This window comes from Urtica dioica, chromosome 4 (genome assembly GCF_054948205.1).
Source record: "Urtica dioica subsp. dioica isolate 48M chromosome 4, U.dioica_male_clone48M_v1_H2, whole genome shotgun sequence".
Taxonomy (NCBI): Eukaryota; Viridiplantae; Streptophyta; class Magnoliopsida; order Rosales; family Urticaceae; genus Urtica; species Urtica dioica.
In genome coordinates this window covers 39,711,500-39,738,060 of record NC_142759.1, presented here as the reverse complement: position 1 = coordinate 39,738,060, position 26,561 = coordinate 39,711,500, and the positions used below count along the sequence as shown (strand labels likewise).

The window sequence follows — 26,561 nt, the reverse complement described above, 5'->3', positions numbered from 1 at the left end:
AATCCATTTTAAGATATTTCATTAAGTTAAGGTCAAAATTAGATATTTAATTCATTTTTAAGTCCGAAATTTCTCTTCTTTTTTGCATAGTCTAACTGTTGCCTTCGAACACGTGTCAAATGATCACCGGTTGAAAAAGTAAAGACCCTTTGCATCTCTCCAACACACACACACACACACGAACGAACAAGACAGTTCTTAATTAATAAAACGTATGATTAGAAGTTGTGGTTGTTATGTGGGAAATAGACATTCTGGAACTAAAAAACAAACGCAACCCAATTAAAACTTGTATTTATATCACAGTCAACCATAGACCTTTCTATCTTTATTTCTTTCTCTTTCCTCTTTCTGTTCAACCCTGTAGCTTCTGTGCAAATGTAACGACTCATTTAACTCGTTTTCAGTTGACTCTCTCTCTTTCTCTCTAAAACTCTGTTCTTCCTCCTCCGGTTTCTATCTGAAGGGATTTATACAACGAGACTTTGCTTGTTGAACTCAAAAAACCAGGTACCACGCCCGTTTAAATTGCATGTTTTTTTTTAGTTTTTCGACATATCTGTATTTGTCTGCGTGGCTCTTGCTTTTGGGTTTGTGAAATTTAGTTTTTGTTTTTTTGAGGAATATTTTTTTGAAAGAGTTAATGGGTCTTCGTCTTTATGAAGGTAAGATATGGTCTACAACTTCGGTCAATCATGAACTTGGCTTTGCTCTCATCGCATATTCTCTGAATCATTTTCTGTTAAACAAATTTCTTACTCTGAAACGAGAATTTCATTTTGGGCGTCTATTCATCGACTTCTTTTTTGGATAATATGAATGAGTTTTTCTTTTTTTTTTTAAATATATATATATATATATATATATATATTTATATGAATGAGTTTTATATATATTTTTTGGTAGCAAACTAGCAATCAATAAACTTATGCTATATCTACTCAAAAAAAAAATAAACTTATGCTATAATAATTACAAAACTTCGGTGGTTTTATTTTATGCTCTTTAGAATCCTATAAAGTCAAAGGACTTTTCCTTAAAAGAAAAAAAATTCATTATTTTTCTTTCAAATTTCTGTACTGTTCAATAACAAGCCACAAAAGGAATGCTCCTTTTCCAAGAATCTTCTTTTGTTAGAAACCTAAAGACTTAAATATGCTTGTCCCCTGATTAACTTCCGTTCCCATTTTCCAGTAAAACATATAGATTCAGGCCACGAAATTGTTGTTTTCTTTTTTCGTTGTGTTTCACATTTTTATTGATTTTTTGTAGTGGACGAAAATTCATTGGTTTTTTTTTTCCTCAAGGCAAGAAAGTCCGATGAGCAACCTGAAACTGGGCGTGGAGGTGGTGAGCGCCAACGACCTCCTGGCAAAGGACGGGCAGGGCTCGGCCAACGCGTACGTGGAGCTCCACTTCGACGGCCAAAAGTTCCGCACCACGACCAAACAGAAAGACCTAAATCCTGTGTGGAACGAATGCTTCTACTTCAACATCACCGACCCCCAAAACCTGGCCAACCTCTCCCTCGAAGCCCACGTCTTCTGCCACGTCACCAACACCTCGTCGCGGAATTCCCTCGGCAAGGTCTGCCTCACCGGCACCTCCTTCGTCCCTTTCTCCGACGCCGTCGCTCTCCACTACCCGCTCGAGAAACGACACTTCCTTTCCCGCGCCAAAGGCGATCTCGGTCTCAAAGTCTTCATCACCGACGACCCCGGAATCAGGTCGTCTAATCCTCTCCCCGCCATGGAAACCTTCGTCCCTGTCGCCGACCCATTCTCTTCCTTCTCCCACAATCACCACCACGACAAGTCCGAGAAAAAGAAACACACATTCCGAAGCATCCCGAACCAGTCCTCTTCCTCCACCGCCGCGGCGATGGAGGCTCCGGCGCCGGCGAAGGTTTCGCAGATGTTTACCGGCAGTCCGGCGATGGATTTCGGACTGAAGGAGACGAGCCCGTTCCTCGGCGGAGGGCAGGTGATCGGAGGCAGGGTGATCAGAAAGAACAACCGACCCTCTTCGGCGACATACGATCTGGTGGAGAAGATGCACTACCTCTTCGTGCGCGTGGTCAAAGCCAAGGAGCTAAAGTCAACGGACCTCACAGGAAGCCTGGACCCGTACGTGGAGGTCCGGATCGGGAACTTCACAGGGAAGACCCGGCATTTCGAGAAGAACTCGAACCCGGAGTGGAACGATGTATTCGCCTTCGCCAAGGAGAATCTGCAGTCCTCGGTGTTGGAAGTTGTGGTCAAGGACAAGGACGTACTTGTTGATGACTACGTTGGAAATGTCCGGTTCGACCTCAACGACGTCCCCACGCGGGTCCCGCCGGACAGCCCGCTGGCTCCCGAGTGGTACCGACTGGCAGAGAAGGACGGGAGTAAGAGCAAGAAAGGCGAGCTCATGGTTGCCGTCTGGTTCGGGACACAGGCCGATGAAGCCTTCCCTGACGCCTGGCATTCCAATGCGGTCGGGCCCAACGAGAATTCCCCTGTGGGCTCAGCTATGGCCCACCTGAGGTCGAAAGTCTACCACTCGCCCAGGATGTGGTACGTCCGCATCAACGTGGTGGAGGCTCAGGATCTGGTGGTGCAGTCGGAGAGATCTCGGTTTCCCGACGCCTACGTCAAGGTCCAGCTGGGGAGGCAGATCGTGCGCACGAAAGCGGTGCAGTCGAGGACGATGAACCCAGCTTGGAACGAGGATCTGATCGTGGTGGCGGCCGAGCCGTTCGACGAGCCGGTGATCGTGTCGGTGGAAGATCAGCTCGGGGGCGGGAAGGACGAGAGTCTGGGGCAGACGGTGGTGTACCTGAACACGGTGGAGAAGCGCGCGGATGACCGGATGGTGCGCGGCAGATGGCACATGCTGGAGAAGTCAGTGTCGGAGGCGATGGAGGAGGCGGAGAAGAAGCCTGAGAAGAAGAAGGAGCGGTTTGCGAGCCGAATCCACCTGCGAGTGTGCCTGGAGGGAGGGTACCACGTGTTCGATGAGCCGGCGCAGTACAGCAGCGACCTGCGGCCCTCGGCCAAGCAGCTGTGGAAGCCGTCGGTGGGAATTCTGGAGCTGGGGATCCTGAGCGCGGAGGGAATCCACCCCATGAAGCCGGGGGGCTCCAGCGACACCTACTGCGTGGCCAAGTACGGGCACAAGTGGGTGCGCACGCGCACGGTGGTGAACAGCCTGAGCCCCAAGTACAACGAGCAGTACACGTGGGAGGTGCACGACCCCGCCACTGTGCTCACCCTGGGGGTGTTCGACAACGCCCAGCTGGGAGGGGGAGGCTCCGCCCTCGGGAAGCGCGACGTCAAGATCGGGAAGGTGCGGTTCCGCATCTCGACGCTGCAGACGGGGCGGGTGTACACGCACGCGTACCCGCTGCTGGTCCTGCACCCGTCCGGGGTGAAGAAGATGGGGGAGCTCCACCTGGCAATCCGGTTCTCGTGCACCAACGGGCTCGCGAACGTGATGCTGAGGTACTCGAAGCCACGGCTGCCGAAGATGCACTACCTGCGGCCGCTGTCGGTGAGCCAGCAGGAGGGCCTGCGGCACCAGGCGGTGGGAATGGTGGCGGCACGGCTGGGGCGGGCCGAGCCCCCACTGCGGCGAGAGGTGGTGGAGTTCATGTCTGACGCGGACTCGCACCTATTCAGCATGAGGCGCAGCAAGGCCAACTTCTTCCGCCTCATGACCGTGCTATCCGGGGCCCTCTCCCTCGGCAAGTGGCTGGGGGAGGTGTGCGCGTGGAGGAGCGCCACCACCACCTCCCTCGTCCACGCCCTCTTCGTCATGCTCGTCTGCTTCCCGGAGCTCATCCTCCCCACCATCTTCCTCTACATGTCCCTCATCGGCCTCTGGAACTACCGGCGCCGCCCCCTCAACCCGCCCCACATGGACGCCAGGCTGTCGCGCGCCGACGCCTCCGCCTCCTCCCCCGACGAGCTCGACGAGGAGTTCGACACCTATCCCACATCCCGCCACCCGGACCTCGTGCGCGCCCGCTACGACCGCCTGCGCAGCGTGGCCGGCAGGATCCAGACGGTGATCGGCGACGTGGCCACGCAGGGGGAGAGGTTCCAAGCGCTGCTTAGCTGGAGGGACACACGCGCCACTGCCATCTTCGTGCTCTTCTGCCTGCTCGCCGCCGTCGTGCTCTACGTCACACCCTTTCAGGTCCTGGCCATGATTGCCGGCCTCTACATCATGAGGCATCCCAGGTTTCGCCGGAAAACCCCATCCATCCCGCTCAATTTCTTCCGCCGCCTTCCCGCCAGGACAGACAGCATGCTCTAGTACGTACGCGAAGCGATTGATTTTTTTTATGTGTTAAATCATGCATCCAATTTGTATGCTCAATTGTGCATTTAATTTGTACTTATACACTATGTTGTATCAGATTGGTTCAAATTTTGTGTCAAATGTGTCATGTTCGGTTCAAATTTTGATTTTTAGCTATATATTGCGGTGGTTGCTTGAATCGCATACATACAAATTACAAACACAATATGTGCTCTCGCGCAGATGTTAGGTATTTTCAACACGACAAAATATAAAATTTAAAGCAGATTAGTTTTAGCCGTTTTCAGTAATGTCCCTGAAACTGTAACATATTGTGAAAAATACTAAAAATTGAAACAGAATGAAGCTATAGAGAGAGAGAGAGAGAGAGAGAGAGAGAGAGAGAGAATTTGAATTCATCTCGAATAGAGAGTGCTTTGGCGAGAATATCTGATGTCTGGTGCTCTGAAGGAACAAACCTGATCTCATGTTCCTCTACCATTACGGTAAAACAATGAAATTACCGTAAATATAGGCGTTGAAGTGTTTAAATGTGTTTGCAGTTTATAATTTTAGTTAAAGCGAAAAAAATCCAGATAAACCTTTAGTAATCATATGCAAAATTAGGTGCTAGTCCCCAGAGATTAGAATGAACTAGTTCAAAGGGTTTTGTTGTCGGTTGTTCTCAGAAAACCTGAAACATTAAATTCAACGCGACTTGCGTCGAACTCCGAATTCGAAAACCCTATGAGCCGGACCACTAAAAAGTCCATCAAAGCCCATGCAAAACGGCCCGGAAGTCTAAGTCCAAGCTAACACACAAAGCAAAGCTCACTCGCGCGCCCGTTCAGGAGCACCGCATGCTCCTCAAAAGAAGCAAACGTGCGCTCGACGCGCATGGGACATGTGCCGCGCCATGCACTAGGCGCGGCCTGCCGTGCCACGCGTCCGAAATCCACGGCGTGCTCCTCGATGTACGTCTAAAGGCTTTCCTAGGCCTCCACATCCACTATAAATACCACATCTCAGAGAGGGTCAAAGACACATTCATTCATCCTTGCTCTCAGAGTTCTGAAACGCTGCTGGAGACTTTCTGAGCATGATTTCCTTTGATCGAGCGATTAATCTCCCGCACACGGCTGCACCCAGTATTCTCTACTGAGAATCTCCCTCATCTCCAACGCACACGGCTGCGCCCGGAATTCTCTACTGAGAATCTCTCTCATCTCAAAGAGAAAACACACATTCTCTTTCAGGTCACTCGATTCTAGAGTTTTGAGACGTCGTCGAGGACTCCTCTGTGCTCCGTTTCCTTTGTCGAGCACACCCCCAGGCTCCGCACCTCAAATAGCGTACACACACGCATTAAACTGCGTTATGAATTGATCATGTCAAGCTCATGTATGTAGGAATATCATAAGAAGCGCAATCACACCCGTATTCATCTCATTCTCTCCTCAGAGAACGCCTCCGACTAGAGGAACCACAACTCGAGACTTTTGAGTTCCCGGGCTTGGCTCTGGTGCGGCCACTTGGTCCAGCCTTGGGTCAAACCGCCCGAAGCTTTAAATCATTGTTCATTTTCGTGCGACAACATGTTTAGATTATTTAGATGTAGAGCTAGGGAATGGTGTTTGATGCATTTTACCAAGAGCACACTCTGAACAAAAAGACGTTTGCTTTATTTAATTAGAACTCGAAGGTATTACAAGCTTAAGAACATTTGGACATGGATGACCAAGACGCTTATGCCAGATGACTACATTCCTCTATTATTTTATCAATTAAGCATTACAAGCTTTGTTGTCAATGGTGCCCACAAGAAGAGTTGTAGTCTTTATTTTGTACATTTGATGTAATAAAGTCTCACGAAGACTCTTGCTTGTAATTGCTTATTCATTAATAAAAAGTTGAAACGTTCATTCATTCCTCCTTGTCTGTTTGAAGCTTTATGATAAAACATTAGTCTTTAGTCCATAAACAAACTAAACAACTTACGAAGAGACAAATGTAGATTTGCATGAACAAACTCTTCACAGTTTGCTTAAAACGATATATTCGCAATCTAAGGGTCAAAGGACTATTGACCTCAGTATGATTGTTAGAAGAATCTATGATGTCTGGTTATGAGGCATTGAGAGTTAGAGACTCTATAGTTCTTCTAGGTATCTTTCGAAGGTACTGAATTGACCAGTGCACTTCTAGAGACAAGATAAGAACAAACCATTTAACCTCTTATGTCTCGAAGTCACTACGTATGAATTGCATCGTGCTTACCTTAATCCTGAAATGAGACATGCCATTTCACACCTTACGTATTCTCATTTGAGAAAGTCAGAGTTCGGACTCACTATGTGATTCCGAACAAGGCCTATTGGTGAAGTACTAAGTTGTGAGAATGTCATGAGTAACTTTGTGAAGTTCTCATAGATATGGAATTCATGTACAAGATTGCTGAAATGCAATGTATGTCACCTCATGCTTTGTTCCTTGGAGTGTGAATAAATGAACTGGCCAGTGTCCAAATTGAGTCCTGACTCTTTTGGATGAAACAATGTGACTTGTTAGCTCCTCGTCAATACATTGTTTCTAACTTATTCACAAGCGACAAAGGAGTTGAGGAAATAACAGCTAGAAGGGTAAAATGGTAATTTTGTAAATCCCGACTAGCTGATGATATTTATGAAGGGAAAACACTGATAATATTATGTGGATCCACTCATTACAATTAGGTTGAATTCTTGAGTAGAAAATAAATTCATTTGAACCGAGAGATTTTCAGTGTCAACTCTTTAGTGGAGTCAGTTGACATTAAGCTAAACTTGGAAAAGGTTTTGTGAACTTTTGAGTCCAAGTGTTTAGCTCAAGCTTTGTTCATTTGGATCCATGAGGTCACTGTCACGAATCACATCGAGTAGGAATAGTTAAACTGGAAGCTAAGTGAAAACAAGAACGAAAATTGTCAAAAGGGTATTTTTGTCTTTTGAGACATAGGATGAAATGAATGTCAATAAATTTTTTGACATGGTCATTTGATGACATGCATCACTCGGCCAAAATTAGATTTATTGGGCCTTGTGGATTAATTTCATTTCATAAGAATTTTATTGGAAATTCTTAATGGGCTTTTTTCTTGTTGTCATGAACAAATGGAAAAGCTTCTAGAAGCCTTTTCTAGATGGTTTAGGCGCCCAACATACCCAAAGAAAGAGAGAATATTTTGTGCATAAATGTATCATGATACTTGCCAAAAGAAAAATAGGAAACAAATTTCCTCAAAGAGGCAAGAGGGAATTCGGCCACATGGGTCAAGGGAGAAGCAAATAAAAGAGGAAACAAATCCAAGGACTTGCTTGGATCCTCTTGGCCGTGTGCCTCATGAAAGAAAAGGGGAAATTGGCTCATGAATATGTGATATTCTATAGAAGAGGAAACTACCTTATTGAAGGTGAAACCTCTCCTATAAATAGGAGCCTCATTCCACACATTTCATTCATCCAAGTTTAAGAGATTTGAGAGACTCTCTCTCTAGAACTTGGCCGATCCTCTCTCTCTCTCTCTCTCTCTCTCTCTCTCTCTCTCTCTCTCTCTCTCTATTCAATTTCGTTTTTATTGTTTTGGCACCTAGGTCCTCATTTGACCTAGTGTTTAGCTCTGCGACTTCAAGACTCGTTCTTAAGTCGTAGTGTTTAAAAGTGCCCACACACTAATTCATTTTCTCTCGAGTGATTTAGTGATAGAAACTTTCGTGGTTGCTCGAGTTGCCGAGGAAGGAAGAGAGGCGTGCTGCGAGGGGAGACGAACGTTGCAACCTTTTCCAAAAGCTTCTCAACGTTCAAGCTTCTAAAAAGGTTAGTAGTCTTTTATGCTCATATTAGTTTTTATTTACATGTGCTTGCTCTTTGTCTAAGTTAGTAAAAACTGTTTTACTTGAAAAAGAAAAATTTTAAAATTCCGCCGCTTACCGAAGCGTTAAACTTTTTCTTAAACCCTAGATCTATTCCAACAAGCTTCTACAGAACTAGGTACAAACATAAGTATATATGTGTTTCCTTTAGTCCATGACAGGTCTGATTCAGCGATCACAAGTCCATCTCTATACAAGAGTATCATCTCACGATTACACGGCCAGACATGTCCTTTATTGTGAATCATTTGAGTTAGTTCTTGAAACAGCCTATAGAGTCTCATTGGCTTGCATTTTAGAGTGTTCTAAGGTACCTAAGAGGGACAATCTCACGAGTTTTTATGATGTGGATTGGGCAAGAAATCCAGACAATCGCAGATCCACTAGTGCATAATGTGTGTACATAGCAGGTGTTGGTGATTATTGCACCTTAAATAACCAATTAAATGCGGAAAAGAATAATTACACTAACAAGAGCTAATTATTAACATGGTTATTAAACAAGATCTAGATTACTTAATTAATTAATCATAATAAAATTCATCAAGCAACCATATCAGATAAAAGACAAATTTAAGAAAACTTCCAGTTTTTGGCTCACGAACCGAAAGCTTTCACTATCCGTCTTCGTTTTGAACGTACAAGCCTCCACACGATCAGATCTGGAACTCCTCCTTCAAGGACTCGATGTGATGACACCAAAGACTTCCGAAACGTAATCTTCGAGGAAGATAAGACAAAAGAGTGGCATTGGTTATATCTCATTAGATCTGGAAACGGGGTGTTTCCAATCTTTCTCTCTTATTTTTAAGAATGGAATTGAAGCAATTCAGAGGGGAAGAAGAAGCAAGAAGCTCATGGCCACAAGGGAGAAGGTGTGGGCATTTTATGCTGTTTGGCTAGGTTAAATTTTGTTTCACATCAGCCCTCTATTTATAGCAGTTTAAAAGGTATCTATATAGAATATTCTAAAAGATATTATTTCCTTTTATTGTGTTCACACTAGTGGATTAAATCTCAGCCCTTGGATCTCAACAAGTGAATCCTATCTTTTCTCCCATCCGTCAGATCAATATCTAGTATTTTATTTTATACAACAGTATAAAATATTTGTTGTTGAGAAAATTTAGGAAAATATATTCTCCTAAATATTCTCCTTATATTTAATCTAAATATTATGAGAGAATATAGGACAATCATATCTCTTATTTATTCTCCTATATTTTAGGAACAGGAAAGCAGAAAAAATACTAGTTTGTACCACACTACAAAAATCGTCTACTACCTGGTAGGGAGGCCCAAATTTTTTTATTTTTCAAGGCCCAATAGCTTTAAACCCATTTAACACATATTTACTTGTCCAACAATAAATATAAAGTTTATTTATTTGATCTAGCAATAAATAAACAGTTTACTATAAATTTTATTTAATTCCCAAAATACTCATTTTGGAATTTAATGTTGTCAATCACTATTACACCAAGTGAGATTATAATAATGATAATAATACGTACTATTATATTAACGTTCTTATCCACCTTTATCGAAGCTGAATCGGGGACGATGGACCTAGTAGTAGAAGTTTAACAATCTTGATAAAAGACAAAATATTCCTTTTTCTTTTCTAATCGAATTGTCTAGTCCCTTACAATACTCCACAGTGTAATCCAGGACTGAACCCAACTTTGATACTAGAATTATATTTACTCATCGTAACGAGTGTCCAGTGATTTAGTCAGTACGTGATCATGACCCTCCAGGTCATGCCCGTATCGAGATAGGTCAATTTGTTCCATTATACATTTCTTGCTACATATAAGCCCTAAGCATCGTTGCTTCCCTAGCGAAAGATTCAACCAAACGTAAGCCAACTTTTTAAGTGTGCACAATCAATCGGTTCTGGAATCAACCCTTAAGTGAGAGAACATTAACCTTCTTTCAGAAAGGCTGGATTCTGGATTCTATATCTGTAAAACACTTTCTTCTACAATCATGTTCCGACTTCCCAAGACACTTATTTGATCAGCGTCTAACTAGCCTTTAACGTGGTGAGTCAAAGAAGCCGGTAACATGATCTAGAAGTCCATGATTACTTCAGGATATTAGATCAAGCGTCATTGTGACCATCATAAGTGGCCTCGGCTAGTGCATCGTAACGGTCCTTAAACAACGCATCTATCCAAACCAAAGTCTGTCCAGGTCGTACACCTTCTGCAAGTGTATAATGGTCCCACTGAGTGATCAACCCTCACTCATGTTCCACATATATGACTTTAGATAAGGCTTTCCAGGAGCACATCAGTCATCGACCAAGTTTTAGTTCACTGCTCGATCTTGGATGCCCAGCATGCGATTCAGTTTGACACGGAGACTACGGATGATAGTTGTTATTGATTCTGAATGTTATCAGACTTCAACCCACTAATCATATGATGCTAATAAAGTAACTTCTTATCTTATTTTGTAATTATCATCTTCTAGTTGGCAATATTCCTAACAGCAGGATGCTAGGTATCTTGGAGCTCAAGGAAGCAAGCGAATGTTCCCAGGTCTAGCACATAAACGGAGTATAGGGGCCTTGGAACATCACTATGACAAATATCAATTTCGGATGCGACTTTTGTCGCATCCAAATGCCCGAAAATCGCATCCAAAAGTCAATTTGGATGCGACTTTGGATGCGACAAAGTTGCAACTTTTGGTCCGAAGCTGTTGATCATGGATGCGACTAGTTGATGACTTTTGGATACGCCATGTCATCTCCACCAAAACTCATTTGGCGGGATTTCAAACTTTTGGATGCGACAAATCGCATCCAAAAGTCTTTCTCGCGCTTTGGCAGGTGATCTCTAAAGTCGAATCCATTATAATAAAAAAAAAATTGATATATTTTGAAATATCAATCAATAAAATAAAATAGAAATAAATCATTTATAAAGCGAATAAAAAAATATTATAAATTTGGAATTTTTTATGTAAAGTAACGTAAAAAAAATAACATTCTATTCACTAAACACATACACACTACTACTTCTTGCGCCTATCGAGAAATAACATATCCATTGCTTGTGATCCTCTTCAGCCTCTGCTTCCTCTTGCACTGGTTCAGTGGGAGACAGATCTGAGAGAGATGGCGATGCGTGGTTCAGTGGGAGATAGAGAGAGATGGCGGTAGTGGTGGTCTATGTTCGAGCAGCCGAGGTGGTGTGGAGAAAGAGAGAGAGGCGAAGAGTTCTATGGTGGTCGAATACATATATATAGAGATAGAGAAATCTCAAAGCGAATGAAGAGGTCGAGGAAGACGAAGCTTAAAAAGAAAAGAAAAAAACTTAGCAAATTTCACATTCAATATCATCATTGGATGCAACTAGTCGTATCGAAAAGTCAAATGGATGCGACTAGTCGCATCCGAAAGTAACTAAAAATAAATTGAAAAAACTTTTGCCACATCAATAAATGAACGAAAATAATAGAGGAAATTATATCCCGCTTTAAATTTTGACTTTGGGATGCGATTAATCGCATCCATTGATCAATAGTCTCACTTAATTGAGCGAAATTTTGGTAATTTTGTGTGACCCTTTTGGATGCGATTAACCGCATCCATTGCTATTTTTTATGCGACTATCCAAAATTCGTCTAAAGCCGATGATCCAATTTGTCTTAGTAATGAACTTAACATGTGGATATAGATCTCCATTTCATAAGGGACATGGTCTTGAGAAATGAGCTAGAGATATGTCCCTACAACTGGCATGCTCACCAAGTCCCTCTCAGTTTGAGAGACATACAACGTCAGCACCAAGGCTGACTCATAAAGAGCAAGCCCCGTCAAACAAGGATTTCTTCTCAAGATAACACACGCATGTGTGAGCTAAGCACACGCTGGCAAAAGCTCAACGCACACTGACTAAGACAAATTGATTTATTTTAGGAATAGTCTCAGTCAAGTAGAGTGCATTGCAATCTATTTCATAAATATACCCATTCGTAAAGATTCATAAATATACAAAAATCCAATTCAATACGACTCGTAATGGAGAAGATTCTCTCTATACACAATATACTCTCTCTTTTTTCCGCATAGTTTTACTCTATTAAAAAGTGACATAATTGTTAATGAGTTTCTTTTATCAACATTCACGAGACACGTCTTGAAGTGAGAGCTTGCGACGTGTATCGATCTTGGGTTGCGGACATCGAATCTCCTATGGCTCCGAATGAATCGAATGGATCAGGAATATCTCATGGCGTTACGACCGTGGTGGAGAGCTTCGAGAACTCGACATGGATGGTGTAGTTCGCCTTGATCTTTCTTTTCCTTAGCTGAAATAGTTTATACAAATGGTGACATATAATGGAATGTTCCTCTTACTAAGTGAAGAACATGAGAATTGAATTTCTCAAGTTCTTGGACACAATTTTAGAGGGAATGTAATGTGGCATAATTTCATCATTTGTTTGTGAAAAGAAATATGAGAGAGAGAGAGAGAGAGAATAATTCTTCTTCAATTCTAGAGAGAAATTAAGTAGATCATTCCCCTTTTGTGTTTTAAAGACAGAGAGAGAGAGAGAGAGAGAGAGAGAGAGAGAGAGAGGTTGTATTATTTTGCTTTTTCTTAGAATGGTTCTTCCTTTCTTCCAAAATGTATGTAGTATTTATAGGAAGTTTGATTCTTGGGCTTTAAGTTTCTTGGGCCTAGCCTTGAGAGCCGTTTTGTGGCTCAGCCTTCAGAGTGGCTCATTCCTCGGACCGTCTTGTGGCTCGGTCCTCAGAGTCGTTGTGTGGCTCAGCCTTCGGAGTCGTTTTGTGACTCAACCTTCGGAGCCGGGTTGTGGCTCAGCCTTTAGAACTGTTTGGGGCTCACCATTCAGAGTCGTTTTGTGGTTCAGCCTTAAGAGCTATTTTGAGCTTAGCCTTCAAAGTAACTATCTGTGGGTGGTACTAGTGGTACTAAAGTCTTAAAGGTATGCTTTATAATATAAAATCACAAAATTACTATCGTGTCCGAGAGTTTTATTAGAAATGGTATGGCCATGAGTTTTAACATCTTAAAGTTCCCTCTTCTTCAGGCACGTTGCTATTAAATAATTTGTTGATTGAAATGAATCGGGATTTTTTTTTCATAGAATCATTTCGCGGTGGATGACCTGACAAGTCTTGATCTTCTTCATGTCGAAGATTCAAAGAATCAAAAGAACCACCCTTATTTAAGCTGGTGCATCGGTAATTTGTATTTTTAGTGAGTTAAATTAGCCAAAGGATATGCACGGCCATCTCCTTAGAAAAAGTTAGTAAGAAATAAAATTAAGTAGGTTCTATAAACATTAAATGAGGCATGAAATTTGTTGCAACTAGTCATTCTACTAGCTATTTTTAAGATTCTAGTCCAAGTTTGATTTTATTAAAAAAATAATAATTCACCCTGTTGTCGCACAAAAATGAACAACTATTAAAAACCTCGGGCGGTTCGATCCAAGGCCGGACCAAGTGATCGCACCCGGGCCAAGAGTGTGAACTCGATAGTCTCGAGCTAGGGTTTTCTCCGATCAACCCGCCTCTCGGGAGAGGTAGGGGGTGAGGAGGAGGAGTGACCGTGCCTTGGTTGTCGGCTGCCTACGTACCCGTGCGTGGGATCAGGTCAGAACGTAGTTCAGGCGTGAAAGACGCAGTATGAGGCGTAGAACCTTGGTGGAGAGGCGTGCTCGACGAAGGAGACGGGGCGCGAGGAGTCCTCGGCAGCGTCTCAGAACCTCGGAGATCGCGTACGCGTCTAGCGTGTTAGACGCGCGAGGGGAACTCTAGTCGAGAACCCTAGGGGCGTGCTTGAGCACCGGAGAACGTTCGGTCAGAGGGAGCGACGTCCGGGAAGTCCCCGTGAGTGCTTCGGAACCTCTGAGAACGGGGGAGAGAGAAGAGAGACTGCTTCAGGCCAAATATGGCATCCAGAGAAGCAGAGTAGAGTAAGAAATCGAGCGTGTCGATAGGAGATGAAGGGATGATCTTTCCCTCAATGAGAGGGGGTTTATATAGGTGTTTGAGGACCCTAAGGGGGTCTTTTGGCGTCCATGTGGGACTAGGAACGCGCCCCTTTCCAATAGGAGGCGCACAACCCGCGGCGCTCATCGCGCGGCGCGGCCTTGTCCGGGCGCGGCGCGCGACCCGCGGCGCGCGGTGCGCGCTGGGCTTCGTTTCTACGGGCTTTTCGCGATCGTCTCGCTTCCGGGCCCGTTGAGCTATTGTGGGCATGGTATTTTGGGTTATGACACAAATGTTTGTTTGACGGATAGGACCCGAGTTGATGTTCGACTCGAGGAGCGATGCTCGACTCGAGGAGACCGACTCGAGGCTCAACTCAAGGAGCGAAGCTCGACTCGAGGAGACCGACTCAAGTCTCAACTCGAGGGGCTAAGCTCGACTCAAGGAGTCAAGAGTTTGGACGAGGGTTTGGAGGCTTGCTGCTCTTCAGGACCTCCGGCCTGACCATCGGCCCTTTGAGCGGCGTACCTTCTCGGTGTCTCGGGTTTTCCGAAAACGACCGACAACATTAGCCCCCCAAGTTCGTCGCTCGGGAGGTTCCCAGTGATGAACTTTTTGTTCTTCTAGTTGGGTGTTTGAGGAAAATATTTCCCATGTCCCGTCACCCGAGGAAAAATCTTTTCCTCTTTTCTCTTTTTTTTTTTGACGAGGCCGCGCGGCGCGCGGTCTGTGCAGCGCGACCCGCGCGGCGCGCGGGATTGACGCGCGGTGCGCCCCGTGCGCGGGGCTGGTTCGCCTTGCGCGGGGGAACTCCGACTTTTTGGAGTATTCCTCCGTTTTTTCTCTTTGTGGGAGTAGGATTTCGACTCCTACCCCCCTAGAAGTCTATAAATAGACCCCTCCCCTTCTCTTATTCCTCACTTTATTTTTTTTTCTCTCTTTTTCTACGCTTGTTTCTTTTTTCTTTTCACGTTTGCATTATGGGTGTCCCTCCCCTTTTCTCAACTGAGAATCCCGAGATTGATTTCTCTCTCTTGTTTCAGGGTTCTGAACATGTAGAGGACGATCTCTTCGCGGGGTTAGGGGAAATTCCTCTGCACGTGGAAGAGAATCCAAGCGGAGTAGAGCAGTGGCTCGAGGAAGGCGAGTTGGGCGCGACCGTGCCTGCTGCTCAGCCTCAAGAAGAGTGCGCGCCAGCTGGGCGCGACACAGGTGGGGAGTTTGATCATCCCACGTCCAGGGAACCTGCCCCTCGTCTCGTGATCAACTTAGTTGGCGAGGGGGTTCACGACAAAGGCCGCCTTGACGTGCCGCAGTCCGACTTGGACCTTCATGGCGCGCCGGGAGATATCGCGGACGTGGGTGCGGTGACTCCGCTAGAGTCGGTCCTCGACGAGATTGACTGCGTGGACGACTTTGGTCCCGAGTCTGAAGATCCCGGAGGCGATTCGGAGACATGTTCGGGGGCCGAAGGCATCGCATCGGAGCGCCCCGAGATACCGTCGGCGGCTGCCGCGGCTGTGTCGGAGGGTAGGGGCCCTTCCGTGGAACCAGGGGGTTCTCAGCCCGAGACCCCTGATGCAGAGGCGTTAGTATCAGCGAGGTCGCTTGCTAGGACGGAGTGGTATCCCGAGGAGGGCTTTGCTGCTCCCGATGACTTCGATTGTTCGGGGGTCGATGCTTCGAGCTCGCTCACCTACCGAACATTCGTCGGTCTCCAGGAGGCATTCGCCATTCCGTCGTCCGTGGCGCTTCTCCGTCCCTTACAGGGCGACCGTCCTTTCCGGCCTCGTCGCGGATTTGCTGCAGTTTCAGTTGCAAGTCTCAACTGCGGGTTGCGGCTGCCGTTTCAACCCATCGTTCAGCAGCTTCTCGCCCGTCTGGGGGTGCACGCGTGTCAGATGAGTCCGGCGTTCTACCGCATCGTGGCTATGTGCCACATGGAGTGGCATTGCCAGACTGAGCGGGTGATGACCATGAGCGACTTTCGTAATCTCATCGCGATCTTCCCTGCGTCCGGGCAGCCTAGTTTCTTCATGGCCCGCGATCGCCGGAACACTAAGCTGATCATGGATTTAGAGAAGTATAACCGACGACCGTGGGTGTGGGTCTCGGCGGAGGCTTTTGGCGATGCGCCGCTTCGGTTCGGTCCCTTGGCCGAATTTTTCGCTGACGCGGGGGCTGATGACCTCGACTTCGTGAAGGAGATCCGGGGAATGTCGGAGGCTCGGAAAGCCGTCGAACGATTTCGTTCCCCTGAGCTGATGGCTTCCACCGGGCGGTTCCCGCCATTTCCACCTGGCCGGGGCGACAGTCAGCGGACCGAGAGTGCTCCCAGTGCCGCATCATCTCTCTCGAGCGGCGGTCTTCAAGGTATGTCGACGTTTCGCACTTTTTGTTTTTGTTCTTAGCTTAGGGTTTTGACTTTGCTGCTCTTGTAGTCTCTTCGGCTAGGGCGAGGGCTCGAGCGCGTTTAGCGAAGGCTTCCCGAGACCCGAAGTCGTTGGCGGCGGTCCGTTATTGGATCGCTGCGCGGAACGGTCGGGAGAAACCCGATACCGACCATCGGGCGGAGAGCAGTCCTCGCGCTTCTTTGAAGCGACCCTTCTCCTCGGCTCTGCCCGACACGTCCTCGGACTCCAAGCGTGTGAACTCGATGGTCGACGTGGAGGCTGCGGAGGTTAGGGGGGAATGTTCCATGGGCCTTGCTCAATCTTCAATGAAGATGTGGAAGAGCGTTGTGGCCAGCAGCGACGTGGAGTTCTTTCGTCACGGCGTTTCCGATGCACAGAGAGTGAGTTTCTCTTGCTTCGCTTGTTATGAATCTATCTTTCGCTAAACTATCTTTTTGCCTTCTCAGGTGCTTGCTCGAGCGACCCAGGGCGAGAAGATCCTTCACGACCTCATCAGGCGGATGAGCCGTGCCCAGGAGGAGCTTGCTCAAGCGAAGTCTCAGCTGGCCCACGCCGAGCGAGGTTCTCACTCAAAGGCGGAGTTTGCGAGTCTCCGCGAGCAGCTTCAGGAGGCTCGCGTGGAATTGGGAGTTACCCGCGGCAAGTGCGACCGTGCTCAGGCGGCGGTGGCGAAGATGGCTGAGGAGCTAACGACGGAACGTCAAGCCCTCGAAGTGGCGACTCGATCGACGGAGGTCTTCCGGAGCAAAGCGCGGGACCTTCGACGTCAGTTGGAATCGTGCACAGAAGAAGTTGGCATTCTCCAGGGCCAGCTTACATCGAGCGAGGCTGCCCGTGTTCGTGCGGATCGTGAGCGCGACTCCTTGGCGGAGGAGGTGGCTCGGGTCACCGAGGAGAAAGCCGCGGCGGAACAGCTTGCGTCCGACCTTCAAGACGACTTTGATGTCGGAGTCGAGGAGGCAAGACATGCGGCGGTGGTGGAGTGTCGGGACGCCACAGCTACCGAGAATGTTTCTCGGGGGGTCACCTTCCACTTCTTCGACTCGTTGTTCCCACCACTCGACGGGGCCGATCCTGTAGGCGACGATCCCGCCGAGTGACCTTTTCCTTTCTTTATTTTTCTCGCGCAAGTGTTTAGCGCATGCTTTTTAGGTTTTTCCATTCAGCGCACCTGTTTTAGCGCTTGCTTACTAGGATTTTTCCCTTTAGCGCACTTGTCTTAGCGCATGCTTTCTAGGATTTGAGGCAGTTGCCCCTTTCTTTTATGAGAAGTTATTTATTTATTTTTATGAATGTTTTCGCACATTCATCTTTTATGGCATGTTTAGATGGTCAATTGTTTGTGTCAATGGTTTTGCCCATCCTTCTACTTCAGCAGGATACCTTTTCCAACACGCCAGTCACTTGGATGGTTTGCGTTCTTAAGTATTTTCAACTGCGAGTCAGCCATGCTACGTAGGCGCCTTACGTGTGCCGGATTGTGCCACGTGGATGTCTCAGGTCGCGCCAGGTAGGCGTTTTAAGCGCGCCATGTAGGCGTCTTGAGTGCGCCATGTAGGCGTCTTGGGTTGCGCCATGTAGGCGTCTTACGTGCGCCATGTAGGCGTCTTAAGTGCGCCATGTAGGCGTCTTACGTGCGCCATGTAGGCGTCTTAAGTGCGCCATGTAGGCGTCTTAGGTTGCGCCATTTAGGCGTCTTACGTTCGCCATGTAGACGTCTTAAGTGCGCCATGTAGGCATCTTAGGTTGCGCCATGTAGGCGTCTTATAGATTGAGCCTTTACGCGTCTTACGTGCGCCATGTAGGCGTCTTAAGTGCCCCATGTAGGCGTCTTAGGTTGCGCCATGTAGGCGTCTTATAGGTTGCGCCTTTACGCGTCTTACGTGCGCCATGTAGGCGTCTTAAGTGCGCCATGTAGGCGTCTTAGGTTGCGCCATGTAGGCGTCCTATAGGTTGCGCCTTTACGCGTCTTACGTGCGCCATGTAGGCGTCTTAAGTGCGCCATGTAGGCGTCTTACGTGCGCCATGTAGGCGTCTTAAGTGCGCCATGTAGGCGTCTTACGTGCGCCATGTAGGCGTCTAAAGTGCGCCATGTAGGCGTCTTAGGTTGCGCCATGTAGGCGTCTTATAGGTTGCGCCTTTACGCGTCTTACGTGCGCCATGTAGGCGTCTTAAGTGCGCCATGTAGGCGTCTTACGTGCGCCATGTAGGCGTCTTAAGTGCGCCATGTAGGCGTCTTAGGTTGCGCCATGTAGGCGTCTTAGGTTGCGCCATGTAGGCGTCTTATAGGTTGCGCCTTTACGCGTCTTACGCGCGCCATGTAGGCGTCTTAAGTGCGCCATGTAGGCATCTTAAGCGCGCCATGTAGGCGTCTTAGGTTGCGCCATTTAGGCGTCTTAGGTTGCGCCATGTAGGCGTCTTATAGGTTGCGCCTTTACGCGTCTTACGCGCGCCATGTAGGCGTCTTAAGTGCGCCATGTAGGCGTCTTAAGTGCGCCATGTAGGCATCTTAGGTTGCGCCATTTAGGCGTCTTACGTGCGCCATGTAGGCGTCTTAAGTGCGCCATGTAGGCGTCTTAGGTTGCGCCATGTAGGCGTCTTAAGCGCGCCATGTAGGCGTCTTGAGTGCGCCATGTAGGCGTCTTGGGTTGCGCATTGTAGGCGTCTTACGTGTGCCATGTAGGCGTCTTAAGTGCGCCATGTAGGCGTCTTACGTGCGCCATGTAGGCGTCTTAAGATTTTTTGGTGGAGCGTGTTCTTTTGAGAGTTTCCTTACCATAGCTAGCCCCCCCAAGTTTTTGGGTTATAAGTTAATTGTTGATAACCAGAAAACTTGCATAAAACGGAATTTGAAACGGAAAACTCGAGTTTTATTACTTTTGCGAAAAACTTGCGAGAAAATTAAAATCCTAAAACATTGGCTCGTAGGCCTTATTGAAAATGGGAAATAAAAGCGATAAAAATGCGGGGGACGCTAGCTACTGGTAGTACTGCCTCAAGTGCTCCGCGTTCCACGGGTTGCGAATCGGAGTTCCGTCTGTGTGCTCGATGTAGTATGTCCCATCGTGAATGACTTTGCGGACTCTGTAAGGGCCTTCCCAGTTCGGGCCTAGGACGCCGGCGCCTTGGACTTGTGTGTTCTGGAACACTCGTCTGAGGACGAGGCTTCCGACGGCAAAGGTTCGCCTTTTGATCTTGGAGTTGTAGTATCTTTCGACCTTGCGCTTCTGTGCGGCGAGGCGTCTGAATGCTTCCGCTCTCTTTTCATCGATCAGGTCCAACTCAAGGCGCATGGCCTCGTCGTTGTCCGCTTCGTCGAACGTGTCGATTCGGAACGTGGGTATCTCGGTTTCAATTGGAACCACGGCCTCGACCCCATATGCAAGGGAGAATGGCGTCTCGCCGGTGGCGTTTCGCGCGGTTGTCCTATATGCCCATAGGACGAATGGCAATTCCTTGGCCCAGGCGCCTTTCTTGTCTTCGAGCTTCTTTTTCAGGTTGCTTTTGATAGTCTTGTTGACTGCCTCGACTTGGCCGTTGGCATGAGGATGACGCGGCGAGGAGAAGGTCTTGTTGATCTTCAATTGATCGCAGATATCTCTTGCTCGCGCGTTGTCAAATTGTGCTCCGTTGTCGGTCACAATCGAGGCGGGGATACCGTGCCTGCATATGATGCTTTTCCAGATGAAGTTTGTCGTGTTTGCTTCAGTTATTCTGGCAAGCGGCTCGGCCTCTACCCACTTAGTGAAGTAGTTGATGGCGATAATGGCGTACTCGTATTGCTTTGGCGCTCTAGGGAGCTTACCAATGATGTCCACGCCCCACTTAGCAAAGGGACGTGGGACAACGATGCTGCTTAATGGGGTCGGGGGCTGTCGCGGAATTTCCGCGAAGCGCTGGCATTTATCGCAACGCCTTGCCCATTCGCAAGCATCTCGCTTCATGGTAGGCCAGAAATAGCCTTGCTTAAGCGCTTTGAGCGCAAGGGAAGTTCCAGCGGCGTGGTTCCCGCAGATGCCCTCATGAATTTCGCGGAGGACCTTGGTCGACTCAACGCTATCGAGGCACCGGAGCAGCGGCGTCGAGTAACCGCGCTTATAGAGTATGCCCTCACGGAGCGTGTATTTGGATGCTAAGGCCCTCAGTTTATCGGCTTCCTTGCGGTCTTCGGGGAGTTCCCCTCTTCGCAAAAACTCGACAATTGAGTCCCTCCAAGTGGGCTGAGATGCCACCTCTACAGTCCCGACTTCGTCTCGGGAGACGGATGGCCGTGGGAGAAATTCAATGGGTACAGTCCCCAATCCGTCTTCGTCGATGCCAGATCCGAGGCGAGCAAGCGCGTCAGCCTCCGAATTTGGTTCTCTTGGGATTTGGTGAATCTCGAACCAAGAGAAGGCATCGAGTTTGGAGTTTGTCTTAGCCAGGTACGCAACCATATTAGGTTCCTTGGCGGTGTAATCTCCTTTAACCTGGTTTACGATCAACTGCGAGTCGCAGTGTATTCGCAGGTTATGGGAGCCGAGTTTCTGTGCCAGCTCTATCCCTACAATGAGCGCTTCGTATTCAGCTTCATTGTTGGAGGCTTGGAAGCCGTAGTGAAGGGCGTATCGCAGCTTTTCCCCGTCGGGGTTAATCAAAATTATTCCGGCGCCAGCCCCCCGAGCGTTAGATGCCCCATCTACGTATAGCTCCCAGATGGGACCCGTTGGGTCTACCTTCCTTTTCCGAGTTAACGCATCATCGTTCAAGTCAGCTTCCGCTCTTCCCATATCGGGAGTATAAGAGAATTCTGCCACGAAGTCGGCTAAGGCCTGCCCCTTTAAAGCCGTTCTTGGGTGGAACTCAATCCCGTACTCGCTCAATTCTTGGGACCAGATCGCGATGCGAGTCGATGTTCCCTTTTGAAGAGCTTTACCGATTGGATGCTCAGTTCGTACCGCGATTGGGTGAGCTTGGAAGTACGGTCGTAGCTTCTTAGCTGCCGTTACGAGAGCCAGAGAAAGTTTCTCTATCTCGGTGTAGCGCGTTTCCGCGTCGAGTAAGGCTTTGCTCACGTAGTAGATCGGCCATTGGACCTTGTTTTCTTCGCGGACAAGGACAGCACTTACAGCTCTTTCAGAGACGGCGAGATACACGTATAGCGTCTCGCCCTCTCTCGGTTTAGAGAGGAATGGTGGGGACCCAAAGTAAGCCTTCATTTCCTGGAAGGCACTTTCGCATTCGTCCGTCCACTCAAAGTCGTCCGTCTTCTTCAGAGCTTTGAAGAACGGTTGACACTTGTCGGTGGCTTTAGACACGAAGCGTGTCAGAGCGGCAATCCGACCGGTCAGGCTTTGTACCTCTTTGACTCGTCTTGGCGACTTCATTTCAAGGAGTGCCTTGATTTTTTCCGGGTTCGCCTCTATGCCTCGTCGGCTGACGATGTAACCGAGGAACTTCCCGTATTCAACCCCGAATATGCATTTGTTGGGGTTGAGCTTCATTTTATATCGGCGGAGGATTGTGAACATCTCCCTTAGGTCGCGTACGTGATTGGTTGCCAGTAGGCTTTTAACGAGCATGTCGTCCACGTATACTTCCATTGTCTTGCCGATTTGATCGGCGAAGATCCGATTTACCAAGCGCTGGTACGTTGCTCCCGCATTCTTAAGGCCGAAAGGCATGACCTTGTAACAATAGAGACCTCGATCGGTGACAAAGGTCGTCTTAATTTGATCGGGCTCGTGCATTCGAATTTGGTTGTAGCCTGAATAGGCGTCCATGAAGCTTAGAAGTTCATGGCCGTCCGTGGCGTCCACCAGTTGTTCGATGCGCGGGAGTGGAAAGCAGTCCTTAGGGCAGGCTTTCTTAAGATCTTTGTAGTCTATACAAATTCGCCACTTCCCGTTAGGCTTTTTCACCATTACCACGTTGGCGACCCACTTGGGATATTTAGTTTCTCGAATGAAGTTTGCGGTGAGGAGTTTCTCGACCTCTTCATTTATGGCCAGGTACCGTTCCGGGTTGAACGTTCGTCTAGCCTGCACTTTTTCGGCGACTTTTGGGTCGTCGTTCAGTCGATGCACTATTACCTCGGGATCTATTCCGGGCATGTCTGCATGAGTCCATGCAAAAACATCCTTGAACTCCCTGAGGAAGGCAGTAAGCTGAGTTTTGATGGCGAGTGGAAGTCGGGTGCCGACCTTTACAACCTGATCAGGCTTAGACTCGTCCAGGACGATTGGCACAAGATCATCGGAGGTTTCCACCTTGAGTCTTTCGATTTCATCCCGGGGTTCAAGTTCTCCGAACTTCCTCCCTTGGGTTGCATGGGTAATCGTCTTCCAGTTGGAAGATTGTGTTGACCGCTTTTCCCGCGGATTTGCCATCAACTCCTTGCACGTAGCATATTCTGGCTTTGGATTGGTCTCCAGCCATAATGCCAATTCCCTCTTCGGTGGGGAATTTCACCAATAGGTGATACGTGGAAGTGATTGCCCTTAGCCGGTTCAACGTGGGTCGCCCAATGATTAAGTTATAGGGCGACTCCTGGTCAACCACTAGGAATGGGACCATGTGAACGGCCTCAATTCCTCCAGGGGTCCCAAAAGTGACCGGCAGGTCAATGATGCCCTCGGTCATAACATTTTCCCCTGTGAACCCAAACAAAGGCGTTTGGGTCGGAGTCGGGCGCAGCCCCCCGAGCTTCATGCGCTCTAGGGTGGACTTGAAAATTATGTCGGCAGCGCTGCCGTTATCGATGAGAACCCTTTTCACCAGGTTATTAGCCACTTGGGCTTTGAGCACGATCGCGTCGTTGTGCGGATGCACAACTCGCTTGGCCTCCTCATTGGTGAAATACATCGTTTCGTGAGGCACGGACGGAGGTTCTTCATATGTGAAGTTGACGTGCATAGCAGCGTCTTCCTGAGTCACGGCCCTAAGGAATTTCTTCCGTTGTCGGGCTGAATCTCCATCTTATGGTCCTCCCAATATGGTGGTTACCACGTGGAGTTGTGGATTGGCGTTGGCAGCAGCCGTGGTTCGGTCGGCGGCAGCGGCTGTTCCTCCTCCTTGACCAGAGTGTTGTCTGTTCGCGGTGGGGCCCGCAGCGCTAATCATGCGTAATACGAACTCCTTCAGCTCACCCCGTTGGATCAAAGCCTCGATCTGCCTTTTAAGGTTGTAGCATTCAGAGGTCAAATGACCGTATTCCCGATGGAACTCACAATATCTGGATCGATCGCGAGTTGCGGGATCCTTTTTCATTGGAGCTGGGGGCGTGAACTTGTCACGTGCCAGAGCCAAGATCCTTTCCAGCGCTGTGTTAAGCGGTGTGAACGACGAGTATCCTTTGAAGTTTTCCGCAAGTCGCGGTTTCTGAGGTACAGGGGGTTGGTTGCTAGAAACCTGGTTCCCCTTGTTTCGCCTTTTACGAGGTTCGTTCTGCTCGCGGCTAGGTTCTTCTCGACGGCGAGAGCTTTGATTAGTGCTCTTGCGGCCGTCGAGGTAATCTTCGACTCCCATGAAGGTCTTAGCTCGAGTCATTAACTCGGCCATGGAAGAAGGGACACGGCCGACGACAGACTTGAGGAAGTCACTTGTGCGCAAGCCTTCTATGATAGCGGCAATTGCATCACCGTCGTCAAAGCGGTCGACCTTGTTTGACTCTTCAGTGAATCGGGTGAGGTATCGTCTAAGAGACTCGCCACTCTCTTGCCTGATTGACCACAGGTACATCTTGGTCTTCTTTTGGACCATAGATGTAGCGAACCGTGCTAGGAACATGTCCTTCAGGTCTTTGAACGAGTGGATGCTTCCTGGCTATAAGTTCTTGAACCACTCAAAGCCGGGTCCGGCGAGGGTCAAACTAAAAGCTTGGCACATGGCGCCAGGAGAAACACCCTGCATCGTCATCCAGGTTTCATAGTGCTGGATGTGGTAAGCAGGATCTGCTTTCCCATCATAGGGAGCGAGGTTCGGGAGCTTGAAATTCCCCGTACAAACCTCAGCCAGTATCTGAGTAGTGAAAGGCGACGAATTCTCCTCAACGACCCCATAGGCACTTCCACCTATTCCGTATTCTCGGAGGTCTCGTACCTCATTTCGAAGGTTGTGGATCATAGTGACCACATCGAGACCGGTCGTTGGAGTAACCCTTGATCGGGAGGAGTCACCTGCAGCCTCTCGTTAGACCCCTGTCCTGTGCGGCGGTTCTCGTTAGTTGGGGCTGCCAGCGGGATATTGGGTCTAGAGCTTAGTCGCTCTCTCAGATCATTTCCACGCCCAATGCGTTGAGCAGTGAGGCGGTCTCTAAGGTCAGGGCTGGTCGTACGGAGGCGCATGCTTTGTTTGCGACGGTGTGCTCTCCGCGCGCCCTGACTTTCCGCAACATTCTCCCTCGGACCTAGTCGGTCGAGAGCTGAACGTCGGGAATTCCCCTCTTAAGAAGCTGCCGGCGCATCGCCTGTTCGGGGTAAGGGATTCGACGGACCGGCTTCAAACACGGCGGGGAGTCCCCTGTCCTTCGTGAGAGAAGTCTCGATATCCTTCTGACTCACCAGTGCCCTCGTAATCAGGGTCGCGGCTTTCCTCGTTGAGGTTCTCAGGATCCCCGTTGGGGATTATCGTGTCACACATAGGTTGCTTTGCAGCCAGTCGGTTGTGGTACCTTGCGTTCCTCGCCTTCAGTCGGCGGATACTCTCCTCTAACTCCATGATGCGGTCGTCCCTGCTATCAGGAGATGGAGATGGTGAGCGGGTCGAGCTCTCTTCGTGGAGCGACTCTTCGTCACCATGCGCTCGAGAGCGCAAGAAGTATTTCTTGGTCCCAGTGACGTTTTCGGGGTTGTTCACGCCCTCAGAACGTACGGGTGGTTGGCTACTCATCGTTTCTCAAGTTCGAGAAGGTTGAGTTCGCAGAAGAAAAGAAGAAGATGAACAGAAGGGATTTCGGGCTGAATAGGTCGGGAAGCCCCCTCCTTCTAGCGCCAAAATGTTGTCGCACGAAAATGAACAACTATTAAAAACCTCGGGCGGTTCGATCCAAGGCCGGACCAAGTGATCGCACCCGGGCCAAGAGTGTGAACTCGATAGTCTCGAGCTAGGGTTTTCTCCGATCAACCCGCCTCTCGGGAGAGGTAGGGGGTGAGGAGGAGGAGTGACCGTGCCTTGGTTGTCGGCTGCCTACGTACCCGTGCGTGGGATCAGGTCAGAACGTAGTTCAAGCGTGAAAGACGCAGTATGAGGCGTAGAACCTTGGTGGAGAGGCGTGCTCGACGAAGGAGACGGGGCGCGAGGAGTCCTCGGCAGCGTCTCAGAACCTCGGAGATCGCGTACGCGTCTAGCGTGTTAGACGCGCGAGGGGAACTCTAGTCGAGAACCCTAGGGGCGTGCTTGAGCACCGGAGAACGTTCGGTCAGAGGGAGCGACGTCCGGGAAGTCCCCGTGAGTGCTTCGGAACCTCTGAGAACGGGGGAGAGAGAAGAGAGACTGCTTCAGGCCAAATATGGCTTCCAGAGAAGCAGAGTAGAGTAAGAAATCGAGCGTGTCGATAGGAGATGAAGGGATGATCTTTCCCTCAATGAGAGGGGGTTTATATAGGTGTTTGAGGACCCTAAGGGGGTCCTTTGGCGTCCATGTGGGACTAGGAACGCGCCCCTTTCCAATAGGAGGCGCACAACCCGCGGCGCAAAATCCGCGGCGCATGATCTGCGCCGCTCAACGCGCGGCGCGGCCTTGTCCGGGCGCGGCGCGCGACCCGCAGCGCGCGGCCCTGCCGGCGCGGCGCGCGCTGGGCTTCGTTTCTGCGGGCTTTTCGCGATCGTCTCGCTTCCGGGCCCGTTGAGCTATTGTGGGCATGGTATTTTGGGTTATGACACAAATGTTTGTTTGACGGATAGGACCCGAGTTGATGTTCGACTCGAGGAGCGATGCTCGACTCGAGGAGACCGACTCGAGGCTCAACTCAAGGAGCGAAGCTCGACTCGAGGAG

The 26,561-nt window shown here is 48.7% G+C and overlaps 1 protein-coding gene across 1 annotated transcript; it reads left to right on the top strand.

Moving 5' to 3' along the window:
* The first annotated feature begins 330 nt into the window (after positions 1-330).
* Positions 331-4,470, top strand: LOC149401537 (FT-interacting protein 3-like). Its single transcript, XM_089611927.1, has 2 exons — positions 331-510; positions 1,308-4,470. The coding sequence occupies exon 2, from the start codon at positions 1,321-1,323 to the stop codon at positions 4,300-4,302; it is 2,982 nt and encodes a 993-aa protein (XP_089468053.1). The 5' UTR covers positions 331-510; positions 1,308-1,320; the 3' UTR covers positions 4,303-4,470.
* Positions 4,471-26,561: the final 22,091 nt, after the last annotated feature.